The sequence below is a fragment of the Clavelina lepadiformis genome, chromosome 6, assembly GCF_947623445.1.
Source record: "Clavelina lepadiformis chromosome 6, kaClaLepa1.1, whole genome shotgun sequence".
In the NCBI taxonomy this organism is placed as follows: Eukaryota; Metazoa; Chordata; class Ascidiacea; order Aplousobranchia; family Clavelinidae; genus Clavelina; species Clavelina lepadiformis.
In genome coordinates, this window is record NC_135245.1 from 16,706,941 (window position 1) to 16,732,838 (window position 25,898).

At 35.4% G+C, this 25,898-nt stretch overlaps 2 protein-coding genes across 5 annotated transcripts in view; both read right to left on the reverse strand.

Annotated features, from left to right (window-relative positions):
• Positions 1–1,663: 1,663 nt before the first annotated feature.
• Positions 1,664–12,513, reverse strand: LOC143463548 (E3 ubiquitin-protein ligase rnf213-alpha-like). The gene is made up of 14 exons (XM_076962067.1): positions 6,623–12,513; positions 6,368–6,524; positions 6,071–6,246; positions 5,830–5,972; positions 5,567–5,666; positions 5,316–5,433; positions 4,972–5,177; positions 4,718–4,886; positions 4,292–4,336; positions 3,903–3,980; positions 3,508–3,624; positions 3,041–3,236; positions 2,465–2,594; positions 1,664–2,345 (listed from the first exon to the last, which is right to left on the reverse strand). Exons 1-14 carry the CDS (start codon positions 12,511–12,513, stop codon positions 2,204–2,206), a joined length of 7,668 nt encoding a protein of 2,555 aa, XP_076818182.1. The 3' UTR covers positions 1,664–2,203.
• Positions 12,514–12,563: 50 nt separating this feature from the next.
• LOC143463549 (uncharacterized) overlaps positions 12,564–25,898 on the reverse strand; it is a 28,487-nt gene continuing 15,152 nt past the window's right edge. For 3 of the 4 annotated variants that reach the window (XM_076962070.1, XM_076962068.1, XM_076962071.1), the window contains 20 exons: positions 24,812–24,966; positions 24,375–24,646; positions 23,965–24,224; positions 23,584–23,634; positions 23,329–23,523; positions 22,785–22,992; positions 22,178–22,263; positions 21,790–21,970; positions 17,521–17,637; positions 17,212–17,310; positions 16,659–16,787; positions 16,375–16,555; positions 15,827–16,005; positions 15,395–15,548; positions 15,039–15,238; positions 14,694–14,841; positions 14,229–14,491; positions 13,838–14,003; positions 12,998–13,215; positions 12,564–12,701 (listed from right to left, as the gene is read on the reverse strand). In XM_076962070.1, the coding sequence (XP_076818185.1) occupies positions 12,564–12,701; positions 12,998–13,215; positions 13,838–14,003; positions 14,229–14,491; positions 14,694–14,841; positions 15,039–15,238; positions 15,395–15,548; positions 15,827–16,005; positions 16,375–16,555; positions 16,659–16,787; positions 17,212–17,310; positions 17,521–17,637; positions 21,790–21,970; positions 22,178–22,263; positions 22,785–22,992; positions 23,329–23,523; positions 23,584–23,634; positions 23,965–24,224; positions 24,375–24,646; positions 24,812–24,966 (3,400 nt within the window). The remainder of the gene's footprint in view (positions 12,702–12,997; positions 13,216–13,837; positions 14,004–14,228; positions 14,492–14,693; positions 14,842–15,038; positions 15,239–15,394; positions 15,549–15,826; positions 16,006–16,374; positions 16,556–16,658; positions 16,788–17,211; positions 17,311–17,520; positions 17,638–21,789; positions 21,971–22,177; positions 22,264–22,784; positions 22,993–23,328; positions 23,524–23,583; positions 23,635–23,964; positions 24,225–24,374; positions 24,647–24,811; positions 24,967–25,898) is intronic. The other variant, XM_076962069.1, reaches the window with a different exon arrangement.

Here is a 25,898-nt window from a genome sequence, read left to right on the forward strand (position 1 = left end):
CTAACTTGTTTTTGGACTTACCCTTCACTTTAAAATCTAGTGAAGTTCAGATGTAGTTCAAAGTTACAAACATTCTGCAGTTAGCTATTTACACAAAAACTAAACGCATTTATGAGTCTTCCGGCTTTGACTGTAATACTAGCAACTATTATACTTAAAATCTACTTCCCTTTTTAAAAAGCCTTACCAAACCCCGTTCATAGTTAGCCTATCTGATCCTATCACATTATGAGGACCACGGCTTAAAAAATACTGACGCTTCAATTCACGAATTTTGAAACATGCTTGCAGCCTAGACCTAATGCTAGACTAGTGCACATCTTGACTTCTAAAACGGCTTGTTGGGAATCACCACTGCTCAAAAACAACGTAGTTCAAATCACGACTTTTGAGAAATGCACGCAGAAATTAGTCATATATTTGAAAAAACTAAATATCGAAACTGACTGCGAAAAAGTTTGTTGTTGCGACATCAGTATGACATGAAATATTCGTCTAACGCGTTCTTCTGAAAATTTTAAGGTTTAAAAAAAATTGCGAAAACATACTGGTTAACTAAAACTTTATGGTTCTAAATCTACAATTAAAACTTGAATCGCTAAAAATATTCTTTTCAAATAAATTGTCATATTTTTTACCTGTACTATAATCTTATGAAATAAATTGTGACGGTTTTAAAAAGAAATATTGGAAATTATAATAACATATTGTTAGAAAAGAAGGGTTTCTATTACTGTCCCTTCTTTGAAACCGAATTTCTTAACCTAATGACGTCCGATGGGAAATACGCTTGTCGTTTGGTGTTACGTTTTGTTATTTACCTTTATTCAAGTATAATAAGTTGCATATCGTGGAGTAAACCTTAAGGCTGACGCCATTTCAACGGAAAAAATCGTGCGTTCGAAGCTATTTTTACAGTTTCTTGTTGTTAACCTAACTTAAGTTTTATAACGTAAACTTAACTTAAATCCATCTTTTAATCTAAATCTAACTCAAACAAAACCTTAAAAAGCTGAAATCAACTTTCTACGTAACCATTTTCCTAACCTAACCGCCTATCTTTAACAACCTGCTTGACCTATATGCGGAGAAACAATCACATCGAAACCTTTTTCGTTGGAATGGAAAATCTGTACAGCTGACAACCATCTCTCCAAAACCGGTTGGTATTTGGCTATTAACCTGGTAATCTCACTTGTTATATAGGATTTCATCTTATCCAATGGCCGCATTTGGCTTTTAAATTTTGTTGGTTTTGACGCTGCCATTAGCACGGCTATTACTTCACAAAATTCCAATAAAATTCCAAATCTCGAACTCCTGCAATTGCACACTAAACTCAAGATTAAAGCTTTGGACCAAAAAGTCATATTTCATCATTTTTGTAGCACTATTTAGCCTATTTTATGCATACAACCTGAAAATTTTAACGCGCTTTTCACTTGAGTGATTTCCAGACTAAAAACAACATTGACCATCCTGACCTGTGATTGGTTTAACAGATTTTTTTAAAGCATGACCTAGAACGTCCAACATTTTTATGGAAATCACAATATTCAAGCGATACGAAATTAACGATTATTATATTAAAATTCGCGTAATGTCGCACCCACCATTGCTTTTGAATAACGCAGAGCGAAGAGATTAAATTAAAAATACTGGATTTGAAAGCAAGATCTTTTAATTTTACTAACAAAATCATAAGCTTCAGTCAGTAACAATTTCTGAAAAATGTACAGCTCATTCGTGGAATGTCCACGAGCATAAACAATCAGACAACTCAATAATAAGCGTAAAAGCTGGTTGTTAATTTAAACAACTCATCGTTGTCGAAAAATACTGCACAATGATTAGGAAATAGTCATTATCAACACAAAAATAAAATAAAAGATTAGAAATAGTAGGAATGCTAATATGTAACATGCACAATAAAACAGAAACAATACTTATGGCAACATATGTGATGCGCACATTTTTACATCCATACACCATTCATGAAAACACAACTTTAGCAATTAGCCACAATGATCACACGTAACTGTTACTAGATTGATCAATACAACTAAGGCACAAAAATGAAGAAATTTCAAAATCAAAAAAAATCCCACATGGTAAATTACTGGTTAAAAATATTGCACAATCGATGCGCAAAAGTTATGTAAAAAACTTTGGCCATTAGGCGTTAAAAAGCATAAAAATGTCATTAGCCAGATAAGCCAAACTCCATTGATATGTTAAAAACATGTACAGAATGTTTGAAGAGAATATCGTCCGGAATTCTATCGCACCAAGAATTGTCTCCGTCATGCTTTCCGTCCAAGTAATTTTGTAAAACCATTGACAATCTAGAATAGTTTATACCACATGTCAAATAAAACTGCCTACTGTGGTGAGACATATTTCTGTCTATTTTGGGTAAAAGTTTACAAAGTTAAAGCTTTTACAAAATAAAATATTCCATTACCCCCATTCAGCATTCATCTCAGGCCCAACCATAAGAAGTGAGTTCAATTCTAACTGCAAGCGGCTGACGTTCATTTGTGATAATTCTCGGCGAAGCATTTCTACAGAACTTTCTTCTGCAATGTCTTCAACTACAAAATAATTAAAGGTATTTTGTATCAGTCCGTTGGGGTATGTAGCATTTCACACTTGCCATTTTAGTAAAAAGTAATATTGTGTAGTGCATACCAGCAACGCAGAAATTAAACCAAACGTGCATCGACATAATTATATTGAGTATTTGCAAAAATCTTTTGCTACGAGATAGTTGCAGCTAGAACAATAATTTTAATTAAGTTCAGTTATAAGCAGCAGTAATTGCGTGATACATTTTTAGAACAAATTTGGGACGCAGAATATGCCCGTGAAAACCTGCATAAATTTACCTCGCAGTAACAAACAAGTTAAGACTGTCAAGTGTTCTGGTAACATGTTAGGTAATCATAAATCTAACAACTATGGAAATGGCAAAGAGCTAACAACTAAGCAAATTTAAATATTATCCAATATACGTAAAAAGTGGCCATTGGATGCTCACCAAAATCAACCACATTTTCAAAAGAATTCTGTCCGTTTAAAGCCAATTTCCTCGCTCTATGCCACGACAATCTCTCATAGAGAGCCAAACAATGACGAATCTGAGCAGATCGTGGAATCATTTCGGTTTCATCGGTAGGTAGAAGAAGGTCATTCTCAGCATAATCACAAATCGTCTTATCTGGTTCTCCACCAAGCTATAAAGTACAACCAAAAGTTATCATATTACATGACTATCTGCCAAGAAGCTAGCTTGCCATCACACGGCAATTGTCATCTGGTCGAATTTAGGCAAAGTTGTTATGAAGCTTGATCTAACATTACATATCTATCATGAGGAAGGTTGTGCGTAAAAAGTTCTCAGGCCTTATCATATCCATACCAATAAACAGAATAAACCAGAACCTAGCACTCCAAAAGGGTGAACTTGATTGATTGCAGTAGATATAGATCTATCTAGAATATTACCTTGGCCAGAAACTGTATGATGAGTGTGACAGTTCTAACCACTTCACAGACATTAGCCGTCATGGAGCTTTCAGCTTTAGTATCTATGTCCTGACACATTCTTACAGGCAGCGCAATCTACAAAAACAGTTTGTTATTTGTTAGTAGTAGGTTGTTGGCAGGCAGTAAAAACGTCTAAAACTACGTATTGAAACGATGTAATGTGCTATCATAAACGCGTCTCCGCCAAAATTATACGAGGCAGAGCTAAACAGACAAAAGCAGTGCAACTTGGAAAAGCAGCATTCCTTGAGTGGACATAGCTGTTGCTTTATTGCCCATTGTACATATGAAAATGCATAATGACTGATTGAGTAGGCTGTTGTTGCTAGGTAAATAAAATTATAACAATTTACCTGCTCAACAGTAGTTTGAACTGTCTGAAAATCTTGCCTCAGACCCATATCTTGTGGATACAACATCAAGGGAATGGTCTGAAAAAAAAAGCTCGTCTTAAACCATTACCCCCACCAAAGTTTTACATCAATATGAAAACGTTTTTAAGGTTCTTTCCTCTATTTTTCTAACTTCTTATTTGGTCATACAGTGGAAACAGGTTAACTCGAAGTCGAAGAGACCAATTAATTTACTTCAAGCGATCGAAAGTTTGAGTTAAGTGAAGTTGGAAATTTACTAAATAGGCATTTTTCCGAAACCGGCAAAGTTATTTGAGCTATTATAATGTTTAAAATTTAATTAACTGTAAATGCTTCCACTGTAAATGAAAAATAAGTAGAATACATACCTCTGTTTTGATGATGGCTTTTCTTAAAATAAACTTTTCCATCACCTAATAGTTGCACAAAAGATAAATTGTTCAGGAAAGATTTTGTAAAAATTTAACAGAAAATCAAAGGAAAACTTCGTTTTTTTAAAGTGACAGTGGCATTGTTTTGCAAGGTATGTTTGTCTAGATAGTTGAAAAAGTTCATATTAATTTAAAATTTACTGCCAACTTTCAGCTTTCACTTTTCCTCTGTTCAGCAACAAATCGTTAATAAAGTAGCAAAAAGTGACTTTACATGTGGGAGGTTTTGGCCTAGAGTAATCTGCAGTTAAGTGTTAAATTTTTCATAGTCAAATTGTGCAATGGTTGGAAAAGGTTGAACAACCCTATTAAAATCCAAATTTCTGGTCCTTTCTTAGACTATATGCAAATTGTAATCCACACCTTTTTCTCTAGGAGACCTAAATTGTAGGAAATTGTATGTTTGGATCCGGATTCTGAAGTCATGGTTTCGTACTGAGAATTTGCCAACACCAAAGGCATCAAATCACGATCCTCGTTGATACAAATGAAGTCATTGATTGTCAGTTGTGCCACGGCCACAGTGGGGAATCTAACAAATACCAATGAAGGGGAAACTTAAAGCAATTCGTTTTATCACAAAAAACAAAAATGCAAAAGACTAGGATAAGACATACGTAGGATGAGGAATCATAATATCTCTGCATTCCTGCAATAGATCATTTTGCTTGTTGGCTAAAAACTCAACCATGATCATTGCACACCGTCCTCTGCCTCGTTTGCTAGGAAGGCACATTGAGATGGGACTTTCCAAGTTCATTGCTTCATCGAAGAAGTGCTGCAAAGTTCTGTAACGATCTATCTGTTGCAAAACCTGCCGCACCTATGCACAAGATACAAAGAAAAATGCAAGTATGATTAGGTGTATTACGTAGTGCACTGTAATGCATGCTTACATGTGTATAACTCAAAAGTGTTAAAAGAACATGAAATTTCAACAACGTTAATAGCAATTTCATACTTTGTTCCAGACTTTAATGTAAGTTCTGAATTCATTTTCAGAAACATAGTTTTGTTCTTCTAAATAATCTTGAATGGTTGTTTCATCAGCATCAGCCATATCAATCTTCTGGCGATATCTGAAGAAGATTACGGTATTAACTATACTCATTTTACAGTAATACATTTACAAGGGATGTTGATGAAGGCTTGTTCTCAAAACTTAAAACAACTAAAAGCCATTACACAACAGCAGTTTATATGAACACTGACCTTGCTATCATTGTAGACTGCAATGACAGGATAGCATGCAAAGATCGGAGCAACTCCAAATTTTGTACACCAAGGATTTTTTTCAACATTGCACCTTTGCCTGCAAATATAATGTTATGAAAAAATGAATCGAACGCACTGCAACGTAAACTTCACTCTATCTAGTTCATCTTTATTACTGGCATGAGAATCACCTAGAGTGTGTAACACAGAAACACCGTTATCAAGCGTTTTAGTTAATGCTTCTCTGAAATCCGAATTACCTCCAACTGCTGCATCAACAGCTTCTAATCGTTGCCTCAGATGCTGCATATCCACATTAATCCGGTATTTCCACAAGCACGATGTATCCCACTTGACCAATCCATCAGGAATATCATCATCTCGTTTAAGTTCATATACAAGACTAAAACGGAATTGGAAAGATATTTAAAACGCTATTATTCGTATGGCTTCAACGCCATTATGCGCTTATATTATACTGACAGCTTGCGCACAAAGTACCGTTGCAGTGGTTTTTCAACTAGCTTTCCAGCTCTGACCAAAAATCCTTGAGCTTCGTTTAGGACTGTGTCAGTGTCTCTGAATATGAGTGACAAATACTGCCGTTGGAACTCCTCTTCCCACGTGTTTCTTCCGGCCATGGTTTGAAAATTGCAATTTTGATTGTAATTTGCTACCTGTAATAAACAAGTAATGTTTTTAGATTGAAAGCTGCTTCTTTTAGTTTACTTGTAAATTTGACAACAAATGGTTATATGACAAAGATATATTAACAAACTGCGTAAGTAAAACATGTACATTTGTTAGTCTCATCCTATGTAAAATTTGATGCATTATGATAAAAGTGTCGTCGACACTTCTTCCCAAGCATGTTGAGAGGTCTTTGAAATCCTTATGAATCTGCCTCAGCAGAAATGTGTTAACATCTTGCTGACTTCCTTGAACATTGACCAACCTAAATAAACGGCAGCGTATTATTTGTTTAGTAAGCGAAGTTAAACAAGAAATTTTGAAGAAAGACGTTTTTAGCCCTTTGCAGGTTAAACAGACTACCTTCCTATCGCATCCCCTTTCCTTGTACCAAGTAGCATGGCTGAATGGAGGCAGGCCCTCAAAGCGCACACTGACAGCTTGGTAAGCTTTCGCTGCGGGACAACAGGTTTTTGCTGCTCAGCTGGTCTGAGTCGATAACCTGCTTGAGATTCTTCAGTAATATCTCCTGGGTTATTCCCTTGGAAAAGTCGGTGTCGTTCGCCTCCGATTTGGGCACCACACTCAGAGCATCTTGATGCTTCCACTGGGCGAGTGCACTCACCGATAAAATAAGGATGGCCATTTGGACATAAATGTAATCTTGGATTGCCTGTACCAACAATAACATGGCGGATAGCAAAGTAGTCAGATGCTGGCATTGTGGGAAGAAACAACCGTCTGCATTCATCTGGTTCTTTCACAAGACTAGCCAAATCATTCAGTAGTCCCCGATCCTTGCATAGAAGAGTAGCTCCAACCAACAAAACAAACTCATTAAGCTTGTAATTCAAATTAGCTGAAACGCCAACTAACTCAAAAGCATTTACGGCCCTTTGTGCAATATTTCTAAAAAATGTAGGGGTCTCTTGATAAGGTCCTGTCATTTGACAAAAAACTTCCTGTTGCAAGTTCTTTCCTGGTCCAGCATAAGCAGCCCAGACAGACAAGGCAAGTAACACTTGAAAGTTGCTGTTGGGTGACTTTTGCATTTCATGAGTCAGTCTCCCAAAGAGTTGAGGAAGATCATCCTTTTGCATCACATCAAGTAAATAAGCTTTTGCCTTCACATAACTTTCACCAGATAACACCAAGAGATCGGATTCAAGGTAGTAATTTCTTTCCGTAGCATTTGGATTTGGTAAAAGGTTTTCTGGAATCAAGCTTCTATAGGTGGGCTTATTTAACATTATCTTAAAAGCATCCATTCCATATCGACGACATAAGTTCTTTATGATGTATTGCTTTACAATTAAATAGCGTGAGTCTTTGCAAAGGTTGCAAACGCTTTTTGTGTAAGCTAACATCTGATTGGAATTGGCATGTAGCTGTTGTTGTGTGTTGTCCAAAGCTACAATGCATGTCACAAAGACTTTAGAAATATGCACTAGTTTGGCACAGAAATCCAGGTGATCGATTTGTGTAAATTTCTCCTCCATTTCTGACTCCATAGTACATTCATGTAGCACAGCAGCTGCATGCTCAACATTAATCAATTCATCTTCATCGTGAGAAATTGCAAAGTTTTGCATGACATCTTGCAAGCATTGTATGTATATACCCATAAGTATGTCCTTCTTTTGTACAACAGATTCCATGGCCCTGAAATGATGATCCAAGTGATTCCGCACAAGTTCCTTGTCACAACGCAACAGCAACTGAAGGATGTATGACCTAGCAGTGGGATTGGTATCAAAATTACTCAACAATGGAGACATCATTCTGGTGTTGTTTTCACATATCACAAGTCTTTCCAAGGCAAAAGTTATTTTTTGATCTGGAGGTTGTTTTTTATCATTTCCTTGAACTTCAGGGAAGCATAGAGTAGAAAGATATTCAAGAAAAAAGCTGGTACATGCTGCTTTAAATCTTTCTAATTCTTCTTCTTGCAACTTTGTAAGCTCAGCTGGTTTCAATGCCTGAGGGTTTTCAACTTTCTCCCGGCAAGTCGGGCAACTCCTTTCTGATTGTTCAACTGGTATGCATTTTAAACACAAATAGTGACCACATGGAAGTTTTACTGGTTGAGAAAGTTTATTTGGTTTGCATGACCTGCAACGCACGTCACCCCATTGACAAAGTATGGCAAGTCGGATATCACCTGTACAACCTTGCAAGACATTGGTAACTATGTTGAGAAACTGAAGATTCGAAAGGTCTTTCAACCTACTTGCACCACTCCACAGCCTTCGTGCCAGAGGTGCTAGAACTGTAAGATAATGTTGAATCTTCTTAGCATCAGCAGTAGCAGGAATCAGTTGGTCTAAAAAAATCTCAACAAACAGAATTCGTTTCCACATCTGCTGAAGTTCATTGTTGCATGTATTTATCAGCTTTTCTGCCACAGGCTTCGTCTTAGCAACCAGAAGTTCCCAAACCATACAGCTCTCCACGGAACCAATATTCTTTGCGGCTTCGGTATGCAGCTTCTTAACCACAGCGGTAAAGGCGAGTTGATGAACGATAAATTCAGTTGACTTTTCCTGAAGTTTATTCCAATTTTGTCTATCAGTAAGAATGGGAGGACATGCAGCAATAATTTGTGCAAACTGACCAATGAATGGTTTGATTTCCATAAATGTCAAGAATAATTGTATAAGTGCATTGCACTCAAGGTGGGCTGTTCTTTTTCTTTCTTTGAAAATTCCAATCACTGCATCTTTTATTACTTCACATTCAGCTCCAGATTCTACTTCATTGGTCTGGGATTTATACTCCAGATAAGCCAAGTCAGTTGCAAATGCATTAATAGCAAACATGCCATTTTGCTCGCAAGCATCTTCCAGCAAACCATTTACAGGCAATTTTTTAATCTTCTGTATAAATGCAAGCTTTTTGTTTTCCAAATTTCGCTCAACTACAAAGGACCATTGTTGGCAAAAAATTTTGTACAACGCTCGTACAAAAGGGAATCTGCATGAAAATCCTTTCTGCCTCTGCACAATTAAGTCAGAACCGTGAGCTGAATCAAGCCACTGGTGGTCACAAACGTCTTGGGACATCAGCAATTTAAACCATAGATCAATGAAGTTGTGATTATCTTTCTCTATGTTTGAAATAATGTCAAGATTATCATCAACATCAGCCGTGCAAACAACTTTTGCTAAAGCCAGAGCACAAAGCTTTCGTAATCGAAGCCAGAGGATGTTTCTAAATGAACCACCTTCTTGCAATGACTGTATTGAACATGCTTCTTCTAAAATCCAATTGGAATGTTCAGTTAATTTTCTCTCACGATCTTGCAACAGCTGGTGAATTAGTCGCAAAGTTACATCACAGAAGATATGAGATAAATCATTTTCTTTCTTTGGAAAAAGTAAGTTATTCAAAATGCGCACTCGGTTTCGTCCCTGCATGTTGCTCTGGTCTCTTAATTTAGCCATTGCATCAGGAATGCTTTCAGACAAGAGCTTAATTACATCCAAATTAGCATCCTCATTAGCATTTCTGAAATGAATGCTACTTTTCACAAGCTCAGCCACAGTGATATTCCATAATTTCGTTACAGGAGCAATGCATTGTTTGCCTGGTTTAACTTCATCAACATACAGTGACTGACAGTGCTGACTGTGAAAGCTTGTAAAAGACGTTGATGATGTTTTGGTCATCGCATGCCGTTCCACAGTTAGCAAGAATGCCACAATCATCTTGCATGACATACCAGGATTTTCACGTCTAAACTCCTTCACTTTGTTCATGGCCGAGTATTTTGCACATGCTATTAAATGTCCATTGAGATGGGCTTGAGGGCATTGAAGAAGTAATATCAGAGAGTCGTTGGAAGAAAAGTTCTCTGTTTCTTTTGTGATTGTGCTAGCATGTTGAAAAAAATCGTCAAGTCTCTGCGAATATTCTTGCTCCGTTTTAAACTGTTGAAGAGTGACAAGCATAATTCGATTTTTGTTCAAACCTAAAAGTTTCTCTAATTGCTGACGATCTCTTTCATTCAAAATTTGTGAGTAGGTTACGACTTCTAATACAGACAGCTGCTCTATTTGTTCTAACTGTTGTCGCAACATCCTCCATAAGGTATCATGTTCCTGTTCCTCCATATATACTTGCTTCAACATCTCAGCCTCGTCCAGTAAATCTGAGTTTGGGAGCCGGCAGACTGCATCAAGAGAGGCAGTCTGTATCAGTAACCTTTTTGCTGGTTCCATATCATTTAACACAGACTTGTGGAGTGATAGCAGTGTAGATGCGGCAGTTTCATCTGTATAACCAGCAAATGCATCATTTTCTCTGAAGTACTTGTTGGGGTACTTTGGTATTTTAATCTTTGAAAATTGTTTCAACCATTTCTTCAGATGATTAGCAGCTGATACCTGATTTGGTGGCAGGACACTTCCCACATCAAAAACATACTTTTCCAGTCTATTTATGAGTGGAATTGGAAACTCGTTGTACACTGTTTCTTTTTCTTCAATCACAATGAGACGGAATTTTTGTGCAATTCTGCACTTCACTCGGTGTCCTCCAAGACCAAGATCAACATACCTTTGTCCGGCAAATGTGACGTAATGCTGATTTAAAGCATCATACAGCGACTCGTATAGATCTCGCAGATTTAGCAAGACTACAGTACGACCAGACTCCATGCAAACTTTCACACGATTGATGTTTTTACACATCTGAGTGTAATCATTGTCATGTGGGAAACTGGAACCAAAAATAACTTGATAATCAGCTCCTTTCATCACTGTAGGCAGAAGACTGACAGCAGAATACTGTTTTGTCAGCAACAACATGAACCGACTTTCCAGTTCAAGACACAGGTTGCTGTGAATCAGTTTAGTTACAGAGATGTATATCCTTCCTACATTTGAGAATACATTCATGAAATGTGCTTCAAATACCTTAAACACTTGTTCAGTAGAACCACTGAAGTTTCGTACAATTGCTGTGGCAACGTCACTGAATTCCAAATCTTGCTTCTCTGACGCAACAGCATGTATCATCTTAAGTAGGCCATAATAATCTCTCAATCCAAAAAATTCGTTCTCTTGATTCTGGTATATCTCCAAGTATGCGTCCGTAGCCGCTTTGATAACCCCACTAACTTGATGGATTATGTTTTCATTCGACTTGAATATAGCTTCTGCTGTTTTATGCAGATCACTTTTTGACGGCTCACCACGAGTAACAAAAATTCCTCGATTCATTTTAGCAGGATCCAAAGCCCAGTTTGAAATTCCAACAAATCCTACTTTAGAATGTGGTTCTACATTAAAGCTGCTATCACGAAGAGATGCAGTTTCCAGCAACGGATGAAGAACTTTCAGAGGCATTTTTGGTGAATCTTCTGCAAGACCTATTTCATCCAAAACCACAACCGCAACAAACTTAGTTCGGTCTTGCTTTTTCTGCAGTTGAGCACACTGTCCAAATACAGCTTCTATGCCAACAGCATCAGAAACTGCACTGCATTGAAAAGATAAAACTTGTATCTGCTTCAGATTCTGAAACAGTTCATTTCTTGAGTTTCGACCCTGCATAGCATCTGTAACCACAGTTTTGGCAAGAGATTTTGAGCTGCCGGGTTTTCCAACTAGGAAAAGTGGAATGCGCATTTCAGCACAGACGACAATCATAAACACATTTTCCCTTAAGGCTTCATTCTTTGCAATATCTTTTTCCAATTCCACTGCATTTATGAAAACTTTCTGACATGCAATGATATCGTTTAAGATGTCATTTCCAGTGATTTGTAATCTTTGAGAAGTTGCAATAACCTCAGCAAGCTGTTCCCGATATTCATTTCTCTCAGAAAGCGTTGCATGATAGCACATACCTAATGCTTGAATTAAGGATCGTAGTGAATAAGAAATGTCACAATTGTTAACACCAGATTCATTTCTTTCAAACTGTATTCTTGGGTTAAGATGCTTTAATTGATGATGAAACCACTTAAAGCTTTGAATGGTACGTTCAACATCCCTCAAGCTGACAAAACTACAAATATCTTCTCTCTGTCGCATGTACTTCTGAGAAAATGATAATGCTTCTGTGATGAGTTCAATGATTCCTTCTGGTAAATTAGGGCATTCGTCATTAGTATCAATATCTCTCTGCATTTTGAAGACCATTTGTCTTATGTAAATGGCTTCTGTTACATCATTAAGTTGACCAAAATCCCAAACTAGCGGCTGCATGCTTGGTGGAAGGGAAATGACCCTGTACACTAAATGGCGCATTGGAATGCCAGCAAACTTATCCACAGTGTCTTCAGTTTTCACATTGAAACCTAATCCCGATCCCTCCCACCAATGGTATAAACTCTTCTTTCATTAATTTGCTGAGCTCTTGTTAACGATGCTTCCTCAACAGAACCATGAAAGTCTTTAACGTAATTCAACCATTCCAGGTATTTACTGGTTTCCTCCTTAAAAGGAATAATGACAAAATGCATAGAAAATTAGCAAAAGACAAAATAATAAAAGATAACATGTAAATGCCAACTGAATACTACTGCTAATTTTAGTCATTGTTAAGTTTTACGGTTTGTTGATGTAAAACTTATTCAAATAATGCTCTAAGATTAGGACTTTGTAAAGTTGCATAAAAAGAATATTTCTGATAGCATTTAACAAAATGTATATCGCAGAAAGTTGTGATGTCCCTTAAAAATCATCATTTGACATACAATTTTCTGCAGGGCAAAATATACGTCTTCCTTACCCAGTTTAGAAGAAATGAATGGTTTCTCTCCACATTCATCCAAATAACCTTACATGTGGCAAGTAATTCTTGAAAACCGGCAGTTTTTGGCAAATCGAAAAGCAGAGGGGCAAACCCCATGAAAGCACTTAGAAAGCAAGAGACTCTAGCCACATCCATTGGTCTTTCACCAGCTGATATCATTGCAAGATCACTGAGGACTTTAACTTCGGCAACACCTGAGAAGGAATACCTCAATTAAAATGTAATGAAGACAATGTAATGGATTTCTAATGCAGTGGAAAACTTGGGCAAGTGATCACATTTAAGGCATACAAAAACTGATTCCAATACTTCAGGCCAGATGCTATTGTCTGCAATTCAGACAGACACGTATATTATAGAAGTGCACTACAATTTTTGATACAACAATGAACAGCGCAATGTTTATTATGCTTTCAACTTGACAACAATGAGCTTTGTTGTTTTTGCCGAAGTTAAATAGAGCAATCGTGACTGTAAGGTGATCTGTATCGCCACACTTGTATAATGATTTCATAGTGTACCTTATGTGACTAAATAACAAAGGGTTGTGGTCACATCACTAGGTCTTGATTGCATGAAAAAAAAGGTATATTTTGTAACAGAAAAACTGAATGTGAAATTAAAATAGTTTCATCATTTTGATGCTCATGACTTGTAAACCAATATTCCACTCTACTTGAGGCTACTAAAGACAAAAACTGAGATGGTCAAACGATTTCAGTTGCCAAAAAAGAGCTGAACTTAAAGCAATGCAATGCCATAATAATGTCCCAAAGATTACATTAATAAAAAGTTTTCATAACTTTGGACACTTACTTGTAATATTTTGTCTAATCCAATCGATAAGTTTCTCGCATTCAATAAATTGTTTTAAAGTTTTTGCCTGGTCCTCAGAAATGTGTTGAAATATATCCACAACATGGGATGACAATTTCATATCAATGGAGTTAAGTGATTTCCCTTCTAATTCATGAGAAATTTCCTTTAGAATAGAAAGCATCAGTTAAAAACTGCACAAAATTGAAAAAAATACAAAACTTCTGCAACCTGAGTAATTTGATTTTCATTAAAATATTTCATACAAATGTTGAATATAAATATACCTATAATCGCCTTAAAAGTGAAAGTTATTTCAATTGCTAAAATTGCTGTATCCTGTAAGAATTTTGGCTAATCATGCACGTTTAATGTTTAAAACAATTTGTACCAAAGGTAACTTCAGCTCTTTAAAATTTCCATTCAACTCCAGCTTTTCCCTTATTTTGTCAAGCACTTCTGCAATATCTAGTTTGCTTCTTAATTCAAAGAATTTTTGTATTTGGTACAAGCGTTTTGGTAACCTTCTTTTGTCAAAATTTTGCACAACTCGCCCTTGCACTTCATACAAGGTCTTTATTTGATTTGCAATCTTATCTGTTGCATTTTTCAGATGACCAAACCCATCAGTGATATTTTTAAGGTCCATTGTTCCTGAAAATAATAGTGTTTCTTCAGTGAAAATATTACAAATATGATAGAAAAGTTTACTTCCGTTTTGCACTTATGTTTATCAAAACATCAAGAATCACTAACAACTGATTCCATCTATTTCCATACTCTTTCAAGTGGGTAATTCAGGACAAATACTAATGCAAGGATCAACAACCAAAACGCCAACAACCAACATACTCACCATCATCCATGGCCTGTACAAACTCTGACGTTTGAGCGATTGCAGCTTTCCAAACATCTATAATGATGTCCTGTGTTGTTAACACTTCCTTGTCTAATTTCAAAGCTTCTTGTTTCATTTTCCTAAGAATAAACCCAGTTCCAAGTGCCTGAAACAACAAATTTGCATATAGATTTTTATCCTACTTTCAGAAAATTTGTGTCTTCTTTCAAAATAATTCAAAGATCTTGCAGTTATTGCAGAGCCACAGCAAGAATAGTAGAAAATGGAAAAGTGTAGATTGATGTACTAATTTTGCTCTAATTTAATGAGAATTAGAATTAGCACAGTATTGATTGCTGTTACCTTAGTATATACAATTTGCTGCAGCAATAACTTTTCTTCGTCATTAAGAGGGAAATATACGACATCATGGTCATGAGTGATGTTGAAACATTTACCATGCCTAAATCCTTTACAGCGTACAAGATCAATTAGTGGGACTTGGAGAATATCATTGGACAGTTTATCCCTTAAACCCTGACTGTCGTCCAGTTTAATGTTTTCTAAAACAAAAATGTTAAATTAAATTAAAATCAATTTGTATAAAGAAATAACAGGGCACTATAAGATTAAATGTGCATAAAATCAACGTTCTCACATTTTACAGTGACATAACACCTTTATCTTAAAGAAGTTTGTTTACAACTATAGTAAAATACTTTTTTCAAGTGCAGATGCAAAGCGATTCATAAGAAAGGTAAGATACGTTTTAGTTTCTCGAAATGCATTGAATTCAGCAAGTCTCTGATGCAAAAAACTACTGTACACTTCTTGAGTTAATACTTGATCCACAGAAGTAGAACCATCCTGATTCTGAAACATTAAACACATCATTAAATGTTACTAGTGATAAAAATAATTAATTTATTTTGTACTACATACATTCGCTTATCATGCAATTGTGAGCTTATTTTCAAACACGGATTGTAACAAATATCTTCTGTTTCGAACGTGACACAGAAAAATGTACCGCAGCATGGAAGTTTTTTGAACAAAAAATTACAACATTTAATAAACACTGAAAATATATAAAATAATATTATGCAGGTCAAACTGTTTCAATTAGCTGTATTAACAACAAAGATCAATACCTGAAGCATTGCCTCATAACAATCCCAAAATGGCTTCTCAACTTCTCGTAGTTTTTGTAACTTGGCTACTGTGATCTTTCCTGATATCAGTTTCTGTGCTATGGTGAGCAAGCAGTTTTCCATTTCATGAAGAATTTTAACACCTGAATGTGTCATGTGTCCATCATATTCAGCTCTGCCTATTAATAAAATAAAATATAATAAATCCCATCAAAATTTTGTTTGAATAGCTTGAACTACTATTACTTCTGATTTTGAAAAATTAGAGTAAAAAGCTAAGATAAACTCAACAATCCTTACTTTATTACCCAATGCAAATAATCTCAATCATGCAATAACAATCATATGCACAAAGTTAATGCAATTCATTAAACTAATCAATGGTATTTGCTGTAAAATGCGAATTAATTATTGAAGAGCTCCATTTTGTACAGCAGGATTATTCATATGTTGTTACATGGTGCCAACTGAAGACTGAAGAATGATGTACATTTGGTGTTACAACTACCAAGAATGAAAGTTAACAATAAGCTATGAAATTAACATACTTAGAATCTGGAAAAACATCGGAAGAGGATGCCAGCTTAATAAAAATTCAAGAAAATTTTCTTCTTGAGTCCTTGTGTGAACTTTTTGTTGAAAATCTGTCCACTGTTTTTTGAAGATTCTCTTACAAACTTTAAGGACAGATGATCCCGGTAACACATTGCGAACAGTCTCATTCAATGTCTATTCACCAAAATATATATGTCAATATACATTCATTGCAATACTTTTAGGCAAACTAATTTTCTGAAAAAAGTTTGAACAAAAGTTTTACTTCAGTACTTACTTCCAAACTAACTTCCACATATGCTGTAACAACATCAGTAAAACACTCTGAAACCAGGGGATTTGGCTTCATCATCTCAAATGCTTCTGCATAAAACTCCAACATTGCCTTTGCTTTCCTTTTAAATTTCTAAAAACACCAACGTTTAGAAAAAAGCATGCCAAGATCACAATATCAACAAGTCAGATAAAAACAAAGCATTAATAAACATTAGGCTTTGCCAGTTGGCAAGCAAAAAATTTGTAAAACTTGTATTTAGGAATTATTTATATTGTTTTGTTGACCTGCAGTTTATTAACTGCAGTGTTCTCCAGTAATGCTGAAAGAAAATGATATGGCAAAAGTTCTTTGCAATGTTGCAAAAAAGCAACAGTAAAGATGAAAAACATAGGAAATTCACAAAAGTTGTACTAAAAATAACTGCAGCTGGTATAAAATAAGTCGGAGTTACAACACACAAAACTTTAGGTCACGGTTATTGATAGACCACTATGATAACAATAAACCATTGCCAAAACTTACCAAATCAATCAACAATATGTAATTAAATTACCAGGGGAATAGTAGCTGCCATTGCATGCTGACATTTCTTGACCCATTTTTCAGTGAAGTGGTCATTGTGCCATTTTATATCGCATAAGTAGTTCCAAAACTGCAAAAAAACAGCCAACGGTAATTTGACTAAGATTAAAAATGCAGAAGCTTAAAAGCAATTTCTTCAATTTTGTAACTTACACGACACTAGTCACATATTTCAGTCAAAAAAGTAAAGAAATAAATAAAAACTAATTTCTGTTGAAACTAACAAAATGTTTAGAGCGTGGAATAAAAATAATATTCAAAGATAAACATCAGTGCATACCTCAACATCATGCGCAGATAATAAAGACCCTTTTGTGTTCACAAGCATATCTGCGGAACAAAGCAATTGATCCTGAAATGCTGTGCTCAATTGCTTTAAATCATGCACTTCGTTTTTCTGGAAAATAATATTTTTTAAGTGAATGAATGAATACAGCAGAGGTAGTTCAAATGTACTTAGGTCTTGTCACATGAGAATCCTGAGTTAGTTGGCTCCAACCTAATTTACAGTTAATGCATTTATACTGATGAAGATAAGTATAAGGCTAAACCTCGGTCAAGGCTGTTGGTTGGCGCTAGTCTGATCTGGTATCATTATTTGTGATAAGGACACAATAGCTTTATCATGATTTGTCACTGTACTGTAACCTAAAATGCCCCTATGCTGAAAAAATATGCACTCTGCAACTACCAACCTTGTAACAAAATAATATTCAACCCAAATTACATCCATACTTGAATAAAACACCAGTTGTCACGCATGTTTTTTTACATTGTGACGTCGTAATTGCCACTATCCAAATCATAACACTGGTCAACAAAATTTTTTTTTTTTGTTGCATGAGATTTTTTAACTGATTCTACACAATTTTGGGATGCTGATTTCAAATCTGCAATCAGTTTCTTTATGCATGCTGTAGTTTTCATGCAATCGACAATTTAAATTTTTTCGTTTCTGGCGCATATTTAGTTTGCGATGTCTGTATGGTACATACAGACAACGTACATTATGGTACATTTCAGATAGAAGCTTTCAGCTCTTTTAAGTTGCCTACTGCTATTTAAGGGCGTTTAAAGAAGTTAGACATTTTGATAATAGTGAGGTATTGCGGATAGATGCTGTAGGATAGACTATAAACTCTATTTTGCACTCGTCTGCAGGTAGCCTTAATTAGAACCATGGTTTTTTATTTTTTTTGGTTGTATGTGGTAAACCTCTGTTCCACAGTTAAGCACATATATTTTTCAGATTTGGTCATGGCTTCTTCTAGTAGACGTAAATGCAAAAATAAACCTGATTCATTTTGTTATATCTGTGGTGTGTACACGTTTTCTCGTCAAAGACGAAATATAACATCGTTTGTGAAGCGTGCCTACAGAGCTTACTTTGGCATCCATCTTGGTGATCAAGATAAGAAATGGTCTCCACATATTTTGTGCCATAACTGCGAAGAAATGCTTAGAGACTGGACAAAAGGAAAGCGGAAGAGTCTGCCTTTTGGCATTCCAATGGTGTGGCGTGAACCCCAAGATCACACGACTGACTGCTACTTTTGCATGGTAAATATAAAAGGTGTTGGCAGGAAGAGCCGACAAATGCTTTCTTATCCAAGTATACCATCAGCTATACGACCTGTTGCGCACTCTGATAGATTCCCTCCTCCAGTCTTTAGTGGTTTTACATTTTCTGAAGATGAGGAAACTGAATCGGAAAGGGAAGAGGTTATGGAAATGGAGTATAAAAGAACAGATACAGAATCTGAACAGTCTTCTGGTGAAATGAGAGTAGCTGTTCAGCAGTTTAATCAATCAGAACTGAATGACTTAGTACGTGATTTAGATTTGCCCAAGCAAGCAGCTGAGCTCTTAGCCTCCAGACTCAACAAGGAAAAACAGGTTCTAGATCAATCTGTAAAGGTATCCTTTTTTCGAAAAAGAGAAGAACTCTTTCTTCCCTATTTTTCAGAGGAAAATAAGCTGGTACACTGCAACGATATACCTGGTCTTCTCGGACAATTGGGTATCTCCTCGTATGATCCAGGAGAATGGCGATTGTCTTTGGAAAGTTCCAAGCGCAGCCTCAAGTGTGTCCTTTTACACAATGGAAATGTTTATGAAGCTGCTCCAGTTGGTCACTCCACTGTCTTGAAGGAACGACATGATGACATCAGAATTGTTATGGATTTGCTCAGATATCATGAGCACAACTGGATCATTTGTGTTGACCTCAAAATGGTTAGTTTTCTGCTAGGTCAGCAAAAAGGATACACTAAATTTCCATGTTATCTATGCATGTGGGACAGCAGAGCACGTGAAAAACATTGGACACAGAAGGAGTGGCCCTTACGTGAAACATTTCAAGCTGGCATGCCTAATGTAACACACAACCCAATCGTAAGCAGAGACAAAATTGTTTTTCCGCCCCTGCACATCAAACTAGGTCTCATGAAACAGTTTGTTAAAGTTCTAAATCCTGACAATGAATCCTTTCGTCATCTTCTTCATACTTTCCCTGCTTTGTCATATGATAAAATTAAAGCAGGAGTGTTTGATGGACCACAGATACGTACACTTATTCGTGACAAAAACTTCATTCAGAAAATGAATGTCAAGGAGAAAGCTGCATGGCTATCTTTTGTAGATGTTATAAAGAACTTCCTTGGCAACAGAAAGGCTCCAAACTATGAAACACTTGTATCCAAGATGCTCTCAGGGTTTCGTGATTTAGGATGCAACATGAGCATAAAAGTACATTTCCTGTACAGCCACCTGGACAAATTCCCTGAAAACCTTGGAGCTGTCAGTGATGAACAGGGAGAGCATTTCCACCAGGATCTCATGACAGTGGAAGAACGCTACCAAGGTCGGTGGGATCGACATGTGATGGCGGATTATTGTTGGGGCATCAAACGTGACTGTCCTCAAAAAGCGCACAAACGCAGAAGTTATAAGAGGATATTTTTTCCGGGGTTGTAGAGTAATTGAATTTTTTACATCTTTTCATCGATAGCTTTGAGTTAATACTGTGGGTTACCATCATTCTTTTCAATGTCATTTTGCAAAAAAAAAACTCGCTTATTACATGTATTTTACCAGCAAAAATGTTCTTTGTTACATTTTTTCAAACATTTGGTGCCTAATTGTCTGGAAATACAATTTCTAGTGGTAACACAATGATTTCTGGGAACTTATTTTTGTTTTGAGGTTGGTTATTCGACTATAAGCAAGAACGTCATTTGACAAATCATGTAATTTTTCAGAAAATTAGAATTTAGTAAGGATAAAATTAAAAATCTCAATTTGCAAAAAATCTAGACCTTGCAGAAAAAAACTAAGGTCAGATTCGGATTCAGCGGCCCCAAAATAGGTAAGAACAAGTGTTGGTAGAAATGCAACAAAATTTTTGTTGACCAGTGTAATTAATAAAAAATGGTTGACTTCTCGCAACACATAGTTAGAAAATTCTTTATTTTAGCTATTTATGGGTTTCTTGGAATTAGATTTAAATTAAAAGGTAGACTTAGGCAAGTTTAGGTTATTAAGTTATAAAATTTAAAGTTAATAAGAAACTGTAAAAAACAGCTTTGAATGCACGATTTTTTCTGGTAAAATAGTGGCAGCCATCGCTAAAAGACAGTCCTAGATGCTCAGCTGCCATTAATTAGTAATGATTTAACAATTGCAAGTTAAAAAGTTTGTGAATTTTTCTGTAATAATGGATTAATGATCATGTTAGGCAGGGTTCAATCAGTTGCTTCGTGCCAAGGTTATTGTGGTCTCGGTCTGGATACAGGAGTGGCCGCCTTGGCAAAACAGAATGTTATACATTGCAATAGAAGATATTCCGTGCCGTGTTGAAGTGGTTGGGATAACGGGGTGGTCATTAACCGAGGTTTCACTGAATTCATTTCAAAAAACAACAACAAATAAGAAAACTATTGCTTTATTGGAAATGAAACCTGATCGCAAAAAAGTGCTTGTATGACACGAAGCCAAAGCCATTGTTTAACATAGACAAAATTTTACTATATAGCTTTTCGTTTTAAGAAAAAGGAGAATGTTATTGTTTGTTGCTGTTAGTGCATTGATAACCAATCCATTTTCCTAACAATTCCTCGATTACTCACATTTACCCATCACTTATAATCGTGTAACATATTATGCGATTGATTGAACGCGTAATCAATGAAGCTTAGAAAAGCAGGAGAAAAACAGTGACAAAAATCACATACTTAATGCATACTATTGAGCTCATGTAGAAAGGCTTATTGCGAAGTGGGTAACTGCAAGTGGATGGTCACGCTGCAAGCTGCTTGTTGTTGTACGATACTATTGTACTGCTATTGAAAACGTACAAAAAAACGCCTACCAAGTCAGAAACATTTATTTATAAAAAATGGAAAACCGGACAAAAAGGGTAGCAACACTATTAGGTACTGCAGAAAATTTTTCTATTTTTCAAATAATCTGTGCAACACACTTAAAGATTGGCCTATGCCTTATGGTGATAAAAACTGTACTTGGTATAAATAAACTCAGATGAGGCTACCTGTAGTAGGTCTATTAGATGTGCAGCCAAATCCAAAATAGCATTCATCACAGCCATGGTTATACTGATGCATTTGATGCTACATTCTTTTTCTTGAAGAACATGTTTTCTAACTTGCTGGAGCAAGGTTTCTGCTACTTTAAGCCAGTTCATTGATTCATCAACCAGATCCGCAATGTCACTTCAGAAATAAGATTCAGGATTACAATTAATAATTAGTTTGGTAACAAAATTCAAGTAAACATCTTATGCAAATTAGTTTTTGGCATGACCACTAATTGATTTCTACCAAGTAAAAGTTAATAAGTAAAACAATCTAAGCTTGTCTAAACTTCTAAACTCAACTGATAAAAACATAGCCCCCCCACCTCCCAAATGATATCCTTACCTTTCTTCATTGATTGAATTCTTCTGTTTCTGTAAATGACGAAGCAAGAAAGTTGACAAAACAACCGCAGCATCTTCATTTAATTTCTACACGTAACAAAACATTAATTTTTTATTTATAGATATAATTAGTAGGCACAAGGGTTAGCAATATTCCATAGGAAACCAATTTTAACTCTTTCCCAAAAAGTGAGAGGAAAATCCAAAAACAAGTTGGCCTTAACCAAAAAATAGTTGCCAGTAAGTAACCTGGCGAAAGGAGTTTTACTAACATGTAGTGGTTAAGCAGTAGCAAAAATAACTTCTAATAGAGTCTACAACTTTACACTTTTAATCGAATGACCTAAATCAGTAAGGCAACCAGAAGGATACCCATACAACACAAGTTTGAAGGAAAGATTAATCAAGGAACAGCATGTAATAATTTATGGGAAATAAAAGTCAGGCATGCCGTTTTCCCCCTTTAGGTGGTGTAACAGGTAGGGAGGTGATGGCGAGGGTTTCGTCAAGCTATTACCAGGGCAACTTGTTTAGCAACCAACACAGTAGCAATAACAATGTTATTCAAACATTGTCACAATAACCACAAGAACAAAAAAACCACATACTGAAGAAGGGCGGTCTTTTGTCAGCTCTTTCCAAAAATACAGTAATTCGTTTATGATGTCTTTAGAGTCAAAGATTGCACAATATCTAGGACCTTCAATCAACAAGGCTGTGGTTGTATTAATAGACACGATTTGTGCATATTTTTTACAGACAGAAGGGAATCTTTCAGTCAGCTGAACAATTTTTTCTGCCATGTTTTTGAGGGACCTAAAATGAAGAAAAACATCACATACACATGTAATGATGAAACATGGAAGTACAAAATAGAATAATTTACCGCTCTAAAAAAATTTTTTTGAATCCAAAAATTAAATTTCTATTGCAAATGGTTCTGAACCAATTACAATCATACTCGCTTTTCATAAAATATGACAGACTATGACACTATCATTTTAGGAATTTCTTGACATTTTCATGACAGGAAGCGATTATGTTGGATATTGTTAATAATATAAAATATAGCATAACATGATTTCATGCATTGGTGCCAGTGTGTGTGTAACATATATGATGTAAACCAGCAAATAACATTGTTTGGTATACTTTTGATAATAATCTTTTCTGAGTTCTTGTCTCATGTTATTCCAGTCGAGTGAATGCAGTTGTAAATGTAAAACTTCATAAATGGCAGTTGTAATGAGATCATAGAGTGGAAAGAATAGGACACACTCAGGCACTTTGGATAAGTGTTGAAATATCTCACAGAAAGTGGACCCTTGAGTGTATGATCTTGTAAATCTAAACATAAACAAGTATAAATGCAACAAACAAACAAAAATTAACATTTAAAAATCTAACCTCTTCCTCTTCCAAACGGAATGTTGTATCACTCTAGCAGGCCATGAGTATCTGCAGTTATTCATGAATATTAGCAAAAACTTTAATCACAAACATCCTTTTCATAACAAGAATAACAACACTGTGTCATTAAGCTACTCATACGCAAGATTTATTTAAAGCATTGATTTGTTCTACAGTATGTTTTGTATTTAGTTATTTGTCATCCTTTGTACTAAATACAATAAATTAATGTAACTGTTTACTTCGTTTTAAAGTTTTGTAATTCGTACTGGCTCGTGGTAAGAATAGGCAGTGTTTTATAGTTAACATGGACTTCGGCTCAACAAAGTTCAAAAAAGACAATAATAATAATGGTATAAAACTAAAGCTTAAACTTACATCTTTTGTTGCTGCATTTGGTGTACAAATGGACGAAGATGATCCAGTAAAATCTCTTGATGTTTGATGTCGATGTCATGTACACTCAAGCCATTACAAAAGCAAGCCTTAATGGCTTCACCAGTAAAAGAAATTCTCTTTTTTTGCATTGCACAAGCTAAAGCCAAAAAAGCCAAAATTCTTTGGACATGGCATATCTGATCTGGGTGTTCTGTCATGGATACAACAGTCTTTTGAATGTAATCTAACAGTGGAATATCCTAAAAAAAAGTTTAATATATATTTTTGCAGCTTTTGAAATAGTGTACATATGTAATAAAACTCAGTTGCTATATAATGTGCAAAGCAAAAATGAAAACTGTCAACAAGTACTTTCCGATACTAATTTATTACAATGAAAGAAATTTTACCTTCTTTCCACCAGCAATTCTTTTCAAATAATGATAACCCATTAGCTGAATATTCATTCCCTCTTCTGAAGCAATAAACAACTGCAAAAATGTGTCATGTAAGGCAATTACATCTACGCCAAGTGCATATTTGTCATCCAACTGAACTTTTGAACACAATGGTAAAAAATCTTTAAAACTTTGCTGATAAATGCTTTCATAAGTATGAAAATCTATGCCATCATCCACAACAACGGTGTCAAACAAGATAGCATGACCAGAATCCCGCTGATCTGAAACATGAAATCTTAAACAGGTTATGTAAAAAAGCATTAGTACAATATTTATTAGCTTTCAACTGCAAATCTTAAGCAAAACAATTACAGGTCATGTATCAACATAAACGAATATAACTAAAACAGGAAAATTGCTATATTTGCTTCAATCAATGGCCTTACCATAATGGATTTCAAAACGCCTGTTATAAATACCATCATTAGAATGTGTGGGTAAGTGTTCCCAATATGGAGTGTTACAATAGAAAAAGCAATATTTGTAAAGTCCTTTGTTGGGATGTTTTGGCATTTCCAGCATGTAGACATACATGTTTACCCTGTTGCGCAAAAAAATGTGCTGTAAGTATGCCCAATACCACAAAAAATTATATTAATGACAATATTACTACAAAAAGCATAATAAAAGATAAACACAGGATTTTTTGTTATGGCCTTTGAAATATGCATGAAACATAATGGGGTTATGTTTATAATAACATAATGCATAATAAGCAAACAGGCAAACATAAGTTTATGACTTAAATATATAGCTACCTAAAAAAATGCTTTTCTAACGGGTTGACAAAATCATTGTGATGTTATATCTAAGTAGAAGGCTTTACCTTAACAGTGATGGAAAACGTTTTCTCAAGGACCAAAACCCAAAACCATAATGATCAATTTTTTTCTACCCACTGCTTTTAAGGTTTAAAATTGTATTGTATTGATGGTCTACTCTGTGATGCATATTTTATGTTAATGTAAAACAAAGACTAAAAGCAGCGTTTGATGAAATGCGATACGAACGAAAATTTTTACTAAAACCTCTTTCTATCTTTGCAACAGTATACTAATTTTCATCATTCAATTGAAACTTTTAGATTTTTTTAAACTAAAAATTCCAGTACTATCAGTTTTTATCAACAAGATTAGAAAACGTTTAGGCAATCATCTGTTGTTGAAGTAAACCTTACCACTACTCATAAGCAAGCTCGGGAAAAAATTATCCTAAGCTTTTGGCCATCACCCCAATGTGGTTTTGGTGATAAGAGCAAAACCTGTGCATTTTAACCTCATGCATTTAACTTTAAACTTAAAATATTTATTTCTTGTATGCTATGTACATACAAAGTATGTTGCACTTTGTATAGTGCTTCCTCAATTATCCGCACCTTGTTTAATTAGCATTCAATTATCCGGTCGACTGATGGCTTTATGATGTAACAATACAATAAGACAAACGAGCTGTGAAGCTTCTTGCAGCTTTAGC